This window comes from Thunnus maccoyii, chromosome 12, assembly GCF_910596095.1.
Source record: "Thunnus maccoyii chromosome 12, fThuMac1.1, whole genome shotgun sequence".
NCBI classification, from domain to species: domain Eukaryota; kingdom Metazoa; phylum Chordata; class Actinopteri; order Scombriformes; family Scombridae; genus Thunnus; species Thunnus maccoyii.
Window position 1 is genome coordinate 15,377,133 of NC_056544.1, and position 15,513 is coordinate 15,392,645.

At 38.5% G+C, this 15,513-nt stretch overlaps 1 protein-coding gene across 3 annotated transcripts; it reads right to left on the reverse strand.

Moving 5' to 3' along the window:
* Nucleotides 1–3,727: 3,727 nt before the first annotated feature.
* On the reverse strand, nt 3,728–15,332 carry LOC121908590 (zinc finger protein 8-like). Of its 3 annotated transcripts, none has more exons than XM_042428743.1 (10): nt 14,604–15,332; nt 13,787–13,883; nt 13,511–13,622; nt 13,169–13,421; nt 11,651–11,747; nt 11,398–11,500; nt 11,048–11,306; nt 9,425–10,760; nt 6,751–6,839; nt 3,728–4,018 (listed from the first exon to the last, which is right to left on the reverse strand). In XM_042428743.1, exons 1-9 carry the CDS (start codon nt 14,889–14,891, stop codon nt 6,793–6,795), a joined length of 2,592 nt encoding a protein of 863 aa, XP_042284677.1. In that variant the 5' UTR covers nt 14,892–15,332; the 3' UTR covers nt 3,728–4,018; nt 6,751–6,792. The 3 variants fall into 3 exon arrangements, with proteins under 3 accessions (XP_042284677.1, XP_042284676.1, XP_042284678.1); XM_042428744.1 differs by lacking the exon at nt 3,728–4,018 and adding an exon at nt 4,026–5,095; XM_042428742.1 differs by lacking the exon at nt 6,751–6,839 and having other exon boundaries at nt 14,604–15,331.
* Between the last annotated feature and the right edge of the window lie 181 nt (nt 15,333–15,513).

The window sequence follows — 15,513 nt, forward strand, 5'->3', positions numbered from 1 at the left end:
AAAACCGTAGTAGCATATTCAGAGAGAGAAAATGGGGGGAAAGATACAGATGGGTAAAGAGAAGGATTGGGAAGAAGGAAAGAATCAATCTAGAAAAACAGTGAGGAACTCTGTTAACTGGGTGAGGACAGCATAACAGAGAGGAAGTCAAAGGTCTGGAGTGGCATGAGAAAAGAATAATACAATAATAATAACAATTTCAGTGCTGTAAAGTTGGAACAAATGCAGTTTGTAATGTAGCATAAAATAGATGGAGGGAGAAGAGAATTGATGGAAATACTAGAGAGTGAGCAGGGTCGGCAGAGATTTGGATTATAGCCAAGCCTACATAAAAAGACGACACCATATGTGTGGCTGGTAGATTGTTGTGTTGGCTGCTTGTTATGATAATCCGAAGAAAACTAGCCAATGCAGTGCAGAACAGCCTGCCAAGAGAACTGTAACTGAGTATTTTCTCTTCCACAGAATAGGCAGGAAAAAGTTGACGCAACCAAGGAGCTGCTCCCTGAAAAAAAGAGAATTGAATTTATAAAGACAGTATAGTTTTGATAAGTTTTAGAGTAAAGATGCTTCAGCTCACTGTAGAGAAACAAGACATGTCTGCAGACACATTGTTGGCTATGTGCTGTCAGTATGCTAGCATACTCAGAAGCTGATTACCATAATGTTTACCATGTTCACCATCTTTGGTTAGCCTGTTAGCAAGCTAACATTTGCTTATTAGCACAAAAGTAGGGAGAGGCTGAAGGGAATGTCAGTTTTTTCAGGTTTTTGGTTGTATTAGTATTGGACAAATGAAAAACTTTGACCTAGCGGTGCTACATGAAATGTCAGGGTGTCACCAATGTTATCACAATTTATCCTGAATGGAACATGGATATCTACCGAATTTCATGGCAATCCGTCCAACAATTGTCAAAATATTTCACTGTGAACCATAAATGTCAACCTCATTTTAGGGGCTGGGTGAAAAATCAGATGATCACCAAAGTCAGCTGGATTCATCCTCTGGGAACCATGAATGTATGTACAATATTTCATGGTAATCTATCTAATATATGTCTCTCTGGACCAAAGTAGTGGTGCAACTGATCGACAGTTGAAGTCTCATCTGTATGACAAATGCACAACATTTTCAGTTATGGCATAGTGTTATCTGTCTCCAGTTATAATTAATATATTATATATGACTATATAATATTAATATTTTGAGACAAAGCTACAAACAGACATGTGACAGTGTCCGTGTGTAGCTATATATGCATCCTGGAGGGACATATTAATCTGCTGTGAGGCAGCGGTGGAAATGTAACACGCCTGTGTCGATTTAGAGGAACACAGTAGCCTTGTACAGATAACTGTCTCTGTCTGGCGGTCACAGCCACTTGGGGGTTTCTGTCACCTCTGATTTTCCACAGACTGCCATTGTGCATGTGTGTGCTTGTGAGAAACAGAGATGATTAACATTTAAAGGGTTGATTAAATTTTTTGATTAAAATGACTGTAACCCATCGGTGGGAGGGGAACAGGAAGCAGATGTCAGATCTCGTAAACATGGGATACATCTCAATTCTCTTAATTGCATCCACGTTTCCCTCACTTGTGTCGTTTCCTTGTGTCTCTGTCCCTCCCACTGAGGATGCATGGAGAGACGCAAGGAAACCATGCGAGGAAAGAAGAAACAAGGAAACGTCCTTTCCTCTTCAGCATCACCGTGAAGCGACGTCTGTTTCTGATGATGGCAGCTGCTGATTGCAGCTGGGTCAGCTGTCAATCGGCTTTAACAGCTGTAGAGACTTTTGATGGAGTTTGTGTCTCCATACGTGTGCACGATCCTAATGCTAATAAAGGTGCACAGTTACCACTGCCAGAGCAGCTGTTTTCTCTCTGCAGCCTGTTATCTTTTTAACAAACACCTGCACATGAATAAAAAACTGTGTTCTGTATTTATACTGTGTCCTGCTCAGAGGCACATGAACCATTTCTACTGGCAGAATGTGTTCATATTACTTATTAATCATTTGTATCTGTATTTATTGGTATTCTGATTGTGAATTAATTATTTAATAAACCGGAGTGGTGACTGGAAATTATTTATTAGGCCAAATGTTTCAGGGAAAATGGAAATTATGTAACTCATATCAAACCTGATGCTCAAGAATTTCCAGCCTCACATGTGACTGATCGGAAATGATGACAAATTATATAAAATATAAATGTGTTTAAAAAGTGTTTTTTTGCTGACAGACTCTCCCTTTAATTTCATCCATAATAAAAGTTAATGGGGGAAATAACAGATCATGAAAAGAAAAAACCTTTCTAATGAATGTAGAAAGTTGTTTATGGTTCTTTTGTTGTTCAGACCTACAATTAACAGATTTTTAACTAGATGGTGAATCAGAAATCAAATAAAATATAAAACTAGGGAGTGATACACTTGAGTTGAATCTGTTATCTGTCTCCACTCCAATATGAAACCGCAGTTATGTTGTGATGATAACCAATAAGGGGGTGTGCCGGCCGGTAAAAGACTTCCATGAAGGCTGCTCTTGTGTATCCTCGCTAATAGCTCCTCAGAACAGAAATAAGAGCTTTGAGACGGCCTTCAAATGGAACTCGTGAGCTTGTGGTTATGACATGGGAAGTTGTGTAAATGATATGCTTGGCTTTTGAGTATTTAAGTCATGAGAACACCACTACTAGTCAACATGGATGCCAAAATACTCGTCATTGTTCTCTCGTCATTCTTCATTTCTTTCCAAGAAATGTTTGTCGGCATCTAGAAGCCACCGAGGCTAACGATTTTGCTAGCTAGCAAGTGGGTAACATAATGCAGGAAATGCAAAGGCATAATGACAGAGGAGAAAGATGAAGCTGTTGGGAATATCAACATTTTACACAGACATATAAAATTACTAAGAAAAACTTAATACAACTAAAATTACGATATATTAACTTACCATCCAAAAAAATGAACTTCCATGGCCTCTGCCATTTCTGAAAATGTCAACAACACATCACAACTCATGAACTCTGAGCTTCCAGAAAATTTCCACTTCTGAAGTTGTGAATACCACAAAGAAGGGGGCGTTCATATGGACTCTTCTCGTGAACACAGTAAACATGACCCCATTTGAAGGCAGCCTGAGACGGCCTTCAAAATGGCACACCAGAACAACTTCCGGTTCAGGCGAGGATCAAGGAAATATCAAAAAAGAGACTTGACATGTACCCATGAACTGCTCTCTCTCTCTGTTTTTCTATTTTCCCCATATCCACTCAAGTTGCCCTCCAGTGAGGATACATTTAAAGCGAGGAAAAGGGTCCGGAAATAATCAAAGATATAACATTTATATTTTAGCTGTTTTGCTCCCCAGTTCTGTACATTTTGTAGCACTGTGCAAAAACTTTCTTCTCATTAATTGCACTGTAAATCCAATAAAGAACCAGTAAAATTATGAATGAATATACATTAGCAAGTAGTAGCAAGTTAACACACTTATGAGAATCTGAAACACTTGAAATAATATGACATGGAAAATGTGCTTGATATGAAGGATATCAGCAGTTTTGGTGTCATTTTTCATCTTGGTACAGAGTTGCAACTCAAATCATCTCTTTACTGACGCCTCTTTTTCTTATTCATGTGTAGTCACAGTGCAATAATATTGTCATAACCTCGCTCGTAGGCCATGACAAATACAGGAATTGACACAACAGATGGCGGTAAAATTAAAGGTATTTATTATAATGAACAACTGAAGAAATAAGTACAAATAAGGAGTGTGTCAGTCAATAACATCAGTAATGTAGATGTGAATGCGTGACCAGTGGGGTATAAAGTGTTGTGAAGTGAAAAAAAAGTCTGACAAAAAGCAAAAACCTGCAGCTGCTGGCTGAGATGAGTCCAGGTGAGAGAGCACGAACAACGCTAGAAGTTGGCCTTTTATCCTACGGGAGCATCAGGCCCAGGTGCTCTGAATCTGGCTGGCTGCTACGCCCACGTTCCCCCGGATACCTTTATGGACATAATGGAATATAACAGTAACTCATAACCACACCAGCATCAATACATTTAAGGTAGGTTAGGCAGGGGCCATCACAGTATGCACACTACTGAGTGCTAAATGTTTTTTATATTATGTTTCAAAAAATGATACTTTCAGTAATCTCTAATGCTGCATTTTTTTCTCTATCAGTGCATTTTCTAATCTGCCGGTGTCTGAGGACAGGGTTTTCATTCCTGCCAAGAAAAGCAACAGGCAGAAGGATGCTAAATGAATGCAATATGCTGAAGCTCCTGCATGTTGATATTATCTGTCAGGCATCATTAGTTTTACACAGGAAACGTGTCGGCCAAGATCATCGACCGTTCAGCCATACATGTGAATTCTAAACATGCATTTTGTTGCCTTGACTTGGAACATAAAACTGAAAACTGTGCTTTTCTGATTAAATCCCACAATTGCAAATGTGAATTGATGTATAATAGATATGAATATGAATAGATTAAAGAAGGCCTGCAATTAGTACCGACAAACACTGTTACTGTTGTTGGCATTTAATCAGTGTGTTCTACTCTGAAAATACTTTATCGAATGTTTCACAGATATGTTTCCACTACTGCGAAAAAAAGTACTACATCTTCAATATTTTGTTTTTTAAAAATGCTTTTAAATTACAAGTGAGCAGACGGCATGAATGTACTTCGATATTAATCTCTGCTGTGAAAAATACAGCTGAGTATTTGACACACACACTGTAATTCAAAAGATGAAGGCTGTAGAGTGTTGGCATCGCATGTGGGTTTAAATTTCAGGACTGACAACGGTATGGATTTTTGGGCCCCTCTACCATCAAATTTATGCTCATCTTTGACTAAGATCTTACACATATGTCCCAAGTCAGGGAGAAAACACGTTGACATCCTTGACACACTACTACGTCCCTGCTGCTTTTGGATTGATGATGCTGCACTGTGACAGAGGGAGCAAACTAATACTTGCCAGTCAACCAGGCTGGATATCAGGAGACAAGTGATTGCACTGTTGATGGGGGTAATTCTACACAGATAGGTGGTGATACGGAGGGGGGGCTGGAATAAATAACAGAATACAAATGCTGCATGATTGATAAATACTGTATGACAGCACTCTGTCTTCCCTGTGAAAGCCAGCAGAAGGGGAGGCCATGTTAAATCAGTGCGTGACAATGAAAACTACTGCAGGGAAACTTTGCATAGGAAGAGATATGCAGAGGAATATCTTTGCAAAAACCTGCACAAATAGACAGCAGAACCACATTTTTTCATATCTGTCATCAGTTCAGATGAGTAATCTTCCCATGAAAAAGGCAACATTAACTGCAATCAGATATCATTACATGCAATCATTCCCTCCACAACCTGGTTGTAATTTTAAGCATTTTTAGCTTTAAAATTGCCCTTTTTGAATGAAGTAAATATTACACTTTAGTTTGCATATGTTTTGATGGGTTCAAATAGTCCATGGCCAAATAAAGGGACTCCTGGAGACAAATCGTGCAGTGGATATTAAAACACAGACAGCAGAAGGCACAAAAGGAGAACGGTCCAAAGGCAAAGTGCATTTCAATAAACAGCCAAGTAATATTGTCTGGGAATTGGTAAGCCAGAAAATGTCATTTGGCCCAGGTGGATTCCTATCTGTTTAGCTCATGACATTTGGAAGACATTTCAGCTCCCGTGTGGGCGACCCATTCTCTAATCTGATTTTTTAAGCAAATACAAAAAAATAAAAAAAACTACATAAAAGCAAAAGAATATTCTAGCTGCTTGTGGATATGCTTTCACAGCTCATGTTAATTCACCACACTTCAATCCTAATGCTCATGTTTATCTGACTTGTACTGTGGAAGAAATGAACAGAAATAAAGGGGATCTACACTGCACAGTATCCTAGTGATTTATGGTGCCAAATAAATATTATTGTCGCAACTGATGGCGCGAGCTCATGCCAAAACAGTGATTTTCTTCATGATGCACTTTTCATCTCAAGACTGCCTCAAAGCATCAATCTAGTCTTCTGTCAACAGGGAGCAGCGCAGATTATTTAACTGACATCTTAAAAAGCCCAGCTTCAAATCATCTCACTCAAGAGATGCTCTCAGAGAAAATAGAGGAGAAAAAGAAAAAGAATATTTATACTGCCATGACCTAATACAAAACCAGAAATAGCAAAAAGTTTAATAACTGTATGATGATGTCCTTGTGACATTAGTGAATGACAGAGTGTATCCATTTTGCAAGCATCAGCAGTGAGCTCTGACAGGGACATTTTAACTCCTGTATAATTCTGAAAGAGTGCTGCAGGGGTGGATGTTCCATGAATTTTTCTTTGGAAAATGTGTCAGTATTCGTAGCACAAGGTTGACATCTAGTGGTTCTCCTGTGACTAACAGGACATTTGTGTCACCCTGGTGATGGAGGTCTGGAGTAACAGAAAATGTAACTATTTGCCAAGTCCAACTCTAAAGTGAATTAATCATGAACTGTATTCTCACTTTCAGGGATAAATATTGCTTTTGAAAAGGACATCTCCACTAAATTCAATATTTGGGGAAAGTTCTGGCTGTCATCTGAACTCAATAATACCTGCAGTATTGACAGAGTTCATCAATTATATTTAAAGGACATGGCTGGCAATTTTCTATATTTTTCTTATTACAAATGTCATGTGCAGAGCCAAACCAACAATGAATGTATCTACTTACAAGTATTGTGTTTGTATCCAAAGCCTGATGTATCTCGTTCCTCTATGCCGTAGACCTCCACTCCACAGTGGCTTCTGCTGTACGCTGAACTACTCTCCAAAATAATTTTAAAAAACAAAACATCTCAGACCGACCGGGTAAGTAACTGAAACCTGTTCATGTGTTGCTCCTATCTAATTGTATTGACTTTTCAATTTAAAACAACTGAGGAACAACTCTATTTTGCATCACTATATCAGCTAAACGTAGCCTCTGTAATTAACTTCAGACCTGATGTAAAAAGACTCGAAAGCCAAAGCCAATCTGCCAAAACTCTATTACAAAATTAAATTTGTCTTATTAAATTTTTTTTTTTTTTTGCTAGACTGATTCTCAAATATCTAAATGATAACAAAATCACAAGACCAAACAGGAGGCTCATTTTTGTATTGTCTTGTTCTTTAAAGCCCTATCAAAAGCAAAGGCAACGTATTAGTAGATTTGCCAGATGATTGAGAGTTATTACTGTTTACAATATACTCTAAATAAACTCCAATCGATTTGATTTACACAAATGGCTAAAAAATAGCCTTTAAGAAGACTCGTCTGCCCCGTGCGCCAGACTGCATCATCTCGTCTCACTGAAATTAATCAATACAACCCCGCAGTACAAAAGTTTGTGGCTCATTAAAAGTCAAAGGAATTCCTGTCATTTTGGTTCTACAAACATAGTTAGGCCATGCTTACATCTGTCAACTATCAGCAGGTCTAATCCACTAGGCAGCCTTAGGCTGACCCAGCAACAGACTCGCTCTTTACCAGAGAGCAAAGCTGTAGAAGTTCCTCCAACGCTGGAAAAACTCAATGGGCCTTGAAGCATGCTTAAGCACTGACTCAGAGAGAGAAAGAGGATAAACATGTAAGCAAAAGGGATTATTTTAGGTTTTGATCAAAGTGGGAACTCTGAACCAGCTACACATGCAGTACATTTTAAGTTTAGAGTTAGATAGAGGATAAAGTAATTTATTCAATCATTTTCCCACAAACTTTTCCCCCCAAATCTTCAGAACTGTTTTCTGGGCCATTTCATTGCTGCATGTGACTTAAACAGTCAAGAACATCTGGGTGAGAAATGTTAAATTTGCTACATTCTTCACAAGATGTTTAATCTGGGACAGCTCCTCTGGAGGTACCCCAGGACTAACAGGTCCAGTTTTGTCAGTTTGGTGTTTTAAATGGGAATGAGAATAACATAATCTTTCTTTACAACATTGGGTAGGCTGGTCGACAATGTAAAGATGAGAGACTCTCAAAACTGGTATTCTGACAGGTTTATTTAACATTTTTTATGTCATTTAGCTGGTCCATTTTCAATAGATAGATAATACTATAATACCATTATCTAAAAACTGAATTTATTTAATATTATTTCCAATACCTTTTAAAAACCATATTGTAGTTAATTTCTGGATTAATGACCTCTGTTGTGGGGGAAATCAAGTCCAGATGACAAACTGTGATTAAACATTGACATAATTTGCTGCATTAAAATGTTGCGGTTCAATATCACTGTAAAATCTCAGATGCCAGTTTGTTCTTGAAAGTTTGAAGAGCATTAGTTCCAAAATCACCCCCATTCATACCTGTAATATTATTATTATTATTATTATTATTATTATTATTATTATATCATAATAAAGGTATGACAATAACATTCAGTTGGACTTTTCTCCACTGTGATGGATCACCTACTGTATCTCAAACTCGTTTTGAGGATCAGCAAGTTTATTTTTGTAGCGTGCTGAAGAAAATGGAAACCAATTGCAACCTGGAAAGTAGCAGAATTAATCTAGAATGGTCAGCAGTAATGTAAACTCTATCAATTTGAAGATAATTGGCAGTGAAGTTTTGGCTTAAGAGGAGAGCCAACTTTTTTTTTTATAAACACTCCAAATTACAATTGAGTTGAATTTGAATTATTAGCGAACAGCTAACATTTTTTAATAGTGACTTGTAAAACAAAATGGGTAAAGATTAATTGCTTCCTGAATACTTCTAGATTTCCCTACACACTCAACCTTTATTAACTCACTTAATTCACATAATTATGCAGCTTATACTGAATAAAAAAAGATAGAAACAGACTTTTGCCACAGTGCCCAGACTTCATTTAAAAGTACGAGGGTATTTTAGCTGACATTATTATTACATTAGAGTACATAATTAGGATGTTCAAAAAAGTAATTCCCAAAGATTTATCTCAGATTAATACACAGCTTTCACACATTTGCTGATTATCCAACCCAAAACGTCTCAGAGGAAATGTGCAATTACTCTACCATATCCTGATATTGATCTTTTTACAATGCACCCAAATACTTAATACTAGTATCCTTGATTTTTCCCAACTGACTGTTCTGTGCTACTGACTGATGCACAATTACTGCATGTCCATCCATTATTAGTATTATCAAAAAATGAGAGAGCATTGGTCTCATTGGTAAAGGCTACTTAGATCCCTTTTTAAGTCCAACAGTTCCCTCTATTAGCTTCACATTGTTTGGCCCTCCAATTTTTATGGCTCCCGTCTTTTACAATTGCTCCTGTTAAATTAATTCTTGAATTCTATATGCTTTGAATTTTCAGACCATTAGACTCTTATTTGATCTGCCCCTACCTTTTCCTAAGCTCTTACCACTGCTCTGGCTGTTGTGCCTCTTTTGCTTTGTTTGTTCTTCTGGGTCAAAATCAGAGTCACTGTCATTTTTTGGTCTTGTTTTTCCTCTCCCAGCATTCTTTCTCACTGTTTTGCTTCTCTCCTCTTCATCTTCTTCTTCTTCTTCTTCTTCTGCTGAGTCAAAGGATGTGTCACTGTTGGTCAGCTCATCCTCACTCTCTTCGTTGCTAGAACGTTTTCTTTTCAACTTCTGTCCCTTTACTTTTCCAGTCTTAGTATTTAAACCCTGGCCTTCCATTTGATTGCCCAGAATTAAGTTGCCTGCTGCATCTCTCTTGGGCCTTCCTATGGGTCTGCCTGTGCTCCTCCTCCTTTTCATTTTTGCTGTAGTAAGTCTCTCATTCTGCACCTCCTCTTCTGTATGCTGCTGCTCCTCCTCTACATTGTCGACCTCCAAATCTGTGCCTTTCTGACTCCCATCCTCTTGAGCATCACTAGTGTCGCTTGCCCTTTCCTTACCCTTCTTCCGTTCACATCCAGAACCGGATGTGTGGTAACGCTGCACATGACTCTTCAAGCTCACATTGTGATTGAAGCATTTGTCGCAATGCTGACACTTATAAGGCCTCTCCCCTGTGTGCAGGCGCATGTGGGATTTGAGGTGGCTTGACTGGCTGAAGCTGCGTTGGCACTCTGAACACTTGTACGGTTTCAACCCTGTGTGCACAACAGAGTGTCTCTGGAGATGAGGTCTATCCCTAAATTCAATCCCACAGACTCCACATCTGAACTCCTTTGAGATTCTGTGATCTGCCAGGTGAATGCTGCGTTCTTTACTGGTTGCGAATGTCTCTGAACAGTCTGGACATTTATAAGGTGTCGCACTATCTTGATGGGTCTCCTCATGTTTGAGTTTGTCCACCCTTGTTCTGAAGGTTACATGGCAGTATTTGCAAGGATGTTCATAGGTTTCATCATGGATATTGCTATGATGTTTTAGAGAACTCTCACTAACACATCTTTTGCCACAAATATTGCAGGAATATGGCTTTATTTTGTACTCACATGTGTGAGGCTTCAGGATATTAAAAAAACTTCCACACTCTGTGCAGAGTTCATTAATTCTGAGGCCACTACGGGAATCAAAATCTCCCTCCTCTTCAGTTTCCTCATCTGAACCCTTTGCAAGCTCTTCAGCCAGCAAAATATCCTCTGTTGGATTCCACTCCCCGTCTGAACTCACTGCACCTTGATCACCCTCCTCTCCTTCATCTGAGGGATTACTTTCTTCATCACTAAAAGTAACAATCTCAGACGAAACCGCACAGCTGGGGTCGACATCTGTCAGCGTTGTCTGTGAATCATGCAATGACAATATGGATATGACGATATGTACAGAACAGAATATTACAGACAAATTACCAAAAAAGAGGTGCAAGAAGAGGACATTTTATGATTTATTATTCTAAATTAAGCCTTAATTATACATGGGCAGTCAGCCTATGTTCAAAATAAGTAAAATATTTTCCAAGAATATGTTGTGAAATAGTAAATAATAATGGATAGAGTAGGTTCTGATGTTCTCGGCTACAAGCAGAGTGTCTGGATATGGTGTAGTATGTCTGACTATAGTAGCCCTACCTGTTGGGTCTCTGGAGTTACTTCTGTGCCTTCTGTCAGGTGTTGAACTTCAGCTGGTGGGACGCTAGCATTGACCTGGCTCTTCCACTGGTTTCTGTACTCACACTGAAGGCACTGTTGGTTCAAGATGATGAGCATCCCATGGGTGACCTTCTCCATTTGAAGTTTACCGCCACATGATGGACACTTGTGGCGAAACAACTGGATGAGGCAGTTTTCATACACAACAACCTTTCCTTTCATCTGCAGATGTGCTGCCCTAAAAAAAAAACAATCCAATTGAAATGTTGTGAGTTTAAAACTCCAACCTGATGTTAAATGTACTGTTGAGTTGAAGAAGTTTAACTCACTTTTCCTGGTTCAAATCAATATTCATAACATTCTGTTGCATCTGACCAACATCAGGTGAATATGACAATGAGACTCCACTTGACCCAGGACTTGCTAGGGAACCTACAAATTAAGTTCAGTATTCAGATGTTAAGAAATTGTTTAACACATCAATACCCACTTATTTGTTATTATAACATAATATGTAACGTTTCTTAGCTGTTACAGTATATTACTAGACTTTATTTTTATCAACACATAATAATTTCTTACCATTTGAATTTACTCTTGATTCTTCAAAACAGGAAGCTGGACTATCATATGTTTTAAGGTCACACTGACAAGCAACTTCTGCAGTTTCGACAGGCTCCTGCACAAAAACACAATAGCAGAAAGCTTGTAGTTTAACACAATTTACAAATAATACACCAAAAATGTATCTAGTTGATGTTTCCCTCAACAGCACCTGAAAGAGCTAAGTATACACATAATGTAACAAATGCTTACACTAGCCTGTAAATGTGGACAGGGGGATAACACGGTCTCACAGACTGCACCAATGACATGGAAAATGCTCATCATACTGTACGTGCACCTCAACAGCACTATAGGGATAGGTCAATGTGCCATTAGGCAGCTGTCAGTACAACCCACGATTAAGGTGGATTGCACAAGGACACACAAGATGTGGACTAACATTTATAGTCAGTTTGTTAATATTACTTCATAAAGGCTATATATTGCATGAAAGGAAATGAACACTAAAATTCTATTAAGTAAGGGAAGTTCATTTGTAGAGCTCATTGTGATTATTGTGTCAAATAGTATGTTGACATATTGATTTAAGTGAATGTATAAAAGGGTATAATTACCATAGTTGTGCCTCTTAATGTGTCTCAAACGTGTGCCCCTGATGAGATTAAATTAATTGGATGGATTAAAGAGGAATGGAATCACCTGTAGAGTTAATCTTTTACATACTTGTTTATCTACTATTTCACGGACATCAGGGAGGCCAGCATCTGTGACGGCAGAAGCTCATGGTCATCTTCTTAAAGGGGACATATCAAGCTTTTTTAATTATCTCTTATTTATATACTGTTATAATGTTGGATGTCTCTGCTAAACATAATCAAAGTTCCAAAACATGAAGTGAACATATGTAAAAACTCTCCCTGAAAGTGTTTTGTTTGCATTGCCCACTCCCATATTTCACATCAGATTTCAGCTCAAACATACACGGATGTATTTGAGAAATGGACACTTTGAGTAAAGAACAAGATAAAGAAGCAAAATCCTACTACTACTACTTCTACTGTTTGTTTCCGAGGCCTTAAAGAGACAGGAGCTAAAACTACCTGTTTAAGATAGAGGCTGAAATGAGGGGTTGCATAAAGGGCCAGTATAAGAAAAATAAGGAGTTTTTTTAACTGTAAATCATGCAAATACATTCCAGTAGAGCCCCAGAATAAAAATACAGACCTAGAAATATGCATGATACATCCCCTTTAACAATCAACAACAATGTACAACAACAATGTGTAACACTGTATGTTATTACAGTGTAAAGCAAAAATGCCTATAAGCATGTACATGATAATTAAATGAACACTCATTAACACTCAATAAACACGCATTACCTTGCTTTAGTGTTTCATTGCTTGATTTTTATCAGTGAAATAAAGAAAAGTGTGTCTGAATATATAGAAGTTTATTTACCCAAAGCGTCTGCTAAGTGACAGATGACAAAATATGGATATGGTGCAGTATATCTGACTATAGAGGTCCTACCTGTTGGATCTCTGGAGTTACATCTATGCTTCCTGTCAGGTGTTGATCAGCTGTTGGAGCACTGTTGACCTGGCTCTTCCACTGGTTTCTGTACTCACACTGAAGGCACTGTTGGTTAAAGATGATGAGTATCCCATGGGTGACCTTCTCCATCTGTAACATCCCGCCGCATGATGGACACCTGCTGCGAAACAACTGCATGAGGCAGTTTCCGTTCACAACAACTTTTCCTTCCATCGGTACACATGCAGCCCTAAAATAAAACAATCAAATGAAATATTGTGACTTTTACACACCTACTTGATGTTAAATGTAAAGTTAAACTGAAGAAGTTTAACTTACTTTTCCTGGTTCAAATTAATATTCATAACATCCTGTTGCATCTGACCAGTATTTGATACATCAGGTGAACATGACAATGAGACAACACTTGACCCGGGACTTGTTAGGGAACCTACAAAATAAAGTTCAATATTCACATGTAAAGAAACTGTTTAACACATCAATACCCACTTATTTGTTATTATAACATAATTGTTATAATGTAACATTTCTTACCTATTATATTATGTTATTAGGCTTTATTTTTATTGACATACGACATTTAAAGTTTCTTACCATTTGAATTTGCTCTTGAGTTTTGAGAACAGGGATTTGGACCATGCCATGTTGTAAGGTCACACTGAGAAGCAACTTCTGTGGTTTCCACAGGCTCCTGCACAAAAACACAAAAGCAGAAAGCTTGTTGTTTAACACAATCTACAAACAGTACACCACAAATTTATCTGGTTGACGTCACAAATAGTTACATCAGCCTGTAAATGTGGACAGTGGGAATACACAGTCCTGGCTGTCAGTACAAGCATTGTTTCAGTTGTGCTTCACAAGCAAGCAGCAGCTGTGTGGACCACATTATGGGAAGTTTTTGAATATTAGAATATGTGGATGTGATTTACTATCGTGTAAAAGGAAATTGACACTGAATTTCTATAAAGTGGGGGAAGTTTATTTGTACTGAGTTCATTGTGATTATTATGATCTCAATGGGATCTTCTTAACAATAAACAACATTACTACATCTCAAAACACAAAAATTGCAAACTCTTATGTACTTGATTAAATGAACACTCATTTTTTGATTTTATAAACACTTTATTGATGAAAAAAGAAATATTGGTCTTTATTTAATTATTGCTCTGGGACTGAGCTGTTTAATAAAAGACTCATTGCTAAACTGATTGATCTAACTGTTTATTTACCAGCAGCAACTCTATCCAATAAAAACTTTATGCCGCCTGGTTTCTGGGGAGGGGAAACATGGACTCCGACCAATCAGATGGGTTTGTTTATAACAACACACATGTACAAAACATGCAGGCTGTATCACTCGATAGGAGGATACGAGCAGATGTTGTTACAGTACAGGCAGACTCACCACGTGTTGTGGGCTCTCCAGAGGTTCTTCTGGCTCTGACTTGAGGCACAGTGATGGGACAGCTCTGGGCTTCAGCTGGACCCTGCCTGTCGGAGTCAGCTTTTCATAGCAGTCATGTGTAAAGTGCTCGATACAAATGGTTATGTCAGTCCAGCACGATTCTTTAAAACGCTGTCTGTTGGCTTCACCAAGAAACTGAACCCACTCCAGTCTCTCCTCTGGATCTTCTGGTAACTTGAAGCGTTGCGCACTGCGACGCCACGAATCACAGCCGACGACGGAGCACATCCCGGGTTTAAGTTTTGAGCCTCCCGCTCTTAAATTGCTCAGACAGCGATGTTATGTGGTGGACAGAGAACCAGCCGAGTTTCTAACGACGACAACATCAACAAGCTAACAGCTAGCCATATTTACTGGTGGAGATGGTGGTAACGGGGTGGGCGGGGCTCTATGGCCAGGTTCGCGCGGTTTGTTGTCCGGCGTGTTCCGGCGAAGGTTTAATACATACAGCAACACCAAAGTTGCAGAGTCGCAGGAAAGCGATTATCAGACAAAAAGGCAACTGGAAGCTGAAGTACTTTTAACCTCAAAGCTCATCAGTTAACATAAAGCCTGCCACAATAAATGTAAACGTATTGTGTACCCTCCATCTGCAGGCTCACTAGTATGAGGTTAAGAATGGAGATGTGTAAGATAAGCAGGTCCAGAAATACACCGGCAGGTGGGGCTGTAGAGCTTGGAAAGTTTATATATATCTTTTACTTATTATAAACTCTATATAAAGTACTGGCCATTTGAAGATCCCTTCATAATGCACTTTCAAGGTAAGTGGGGGCCAAAATCTACAGGCCTCCTTCTGTGCAAAAATGTATTTAAAATCTTATCTGAAGCTAATAGTTTCAGTTATCTA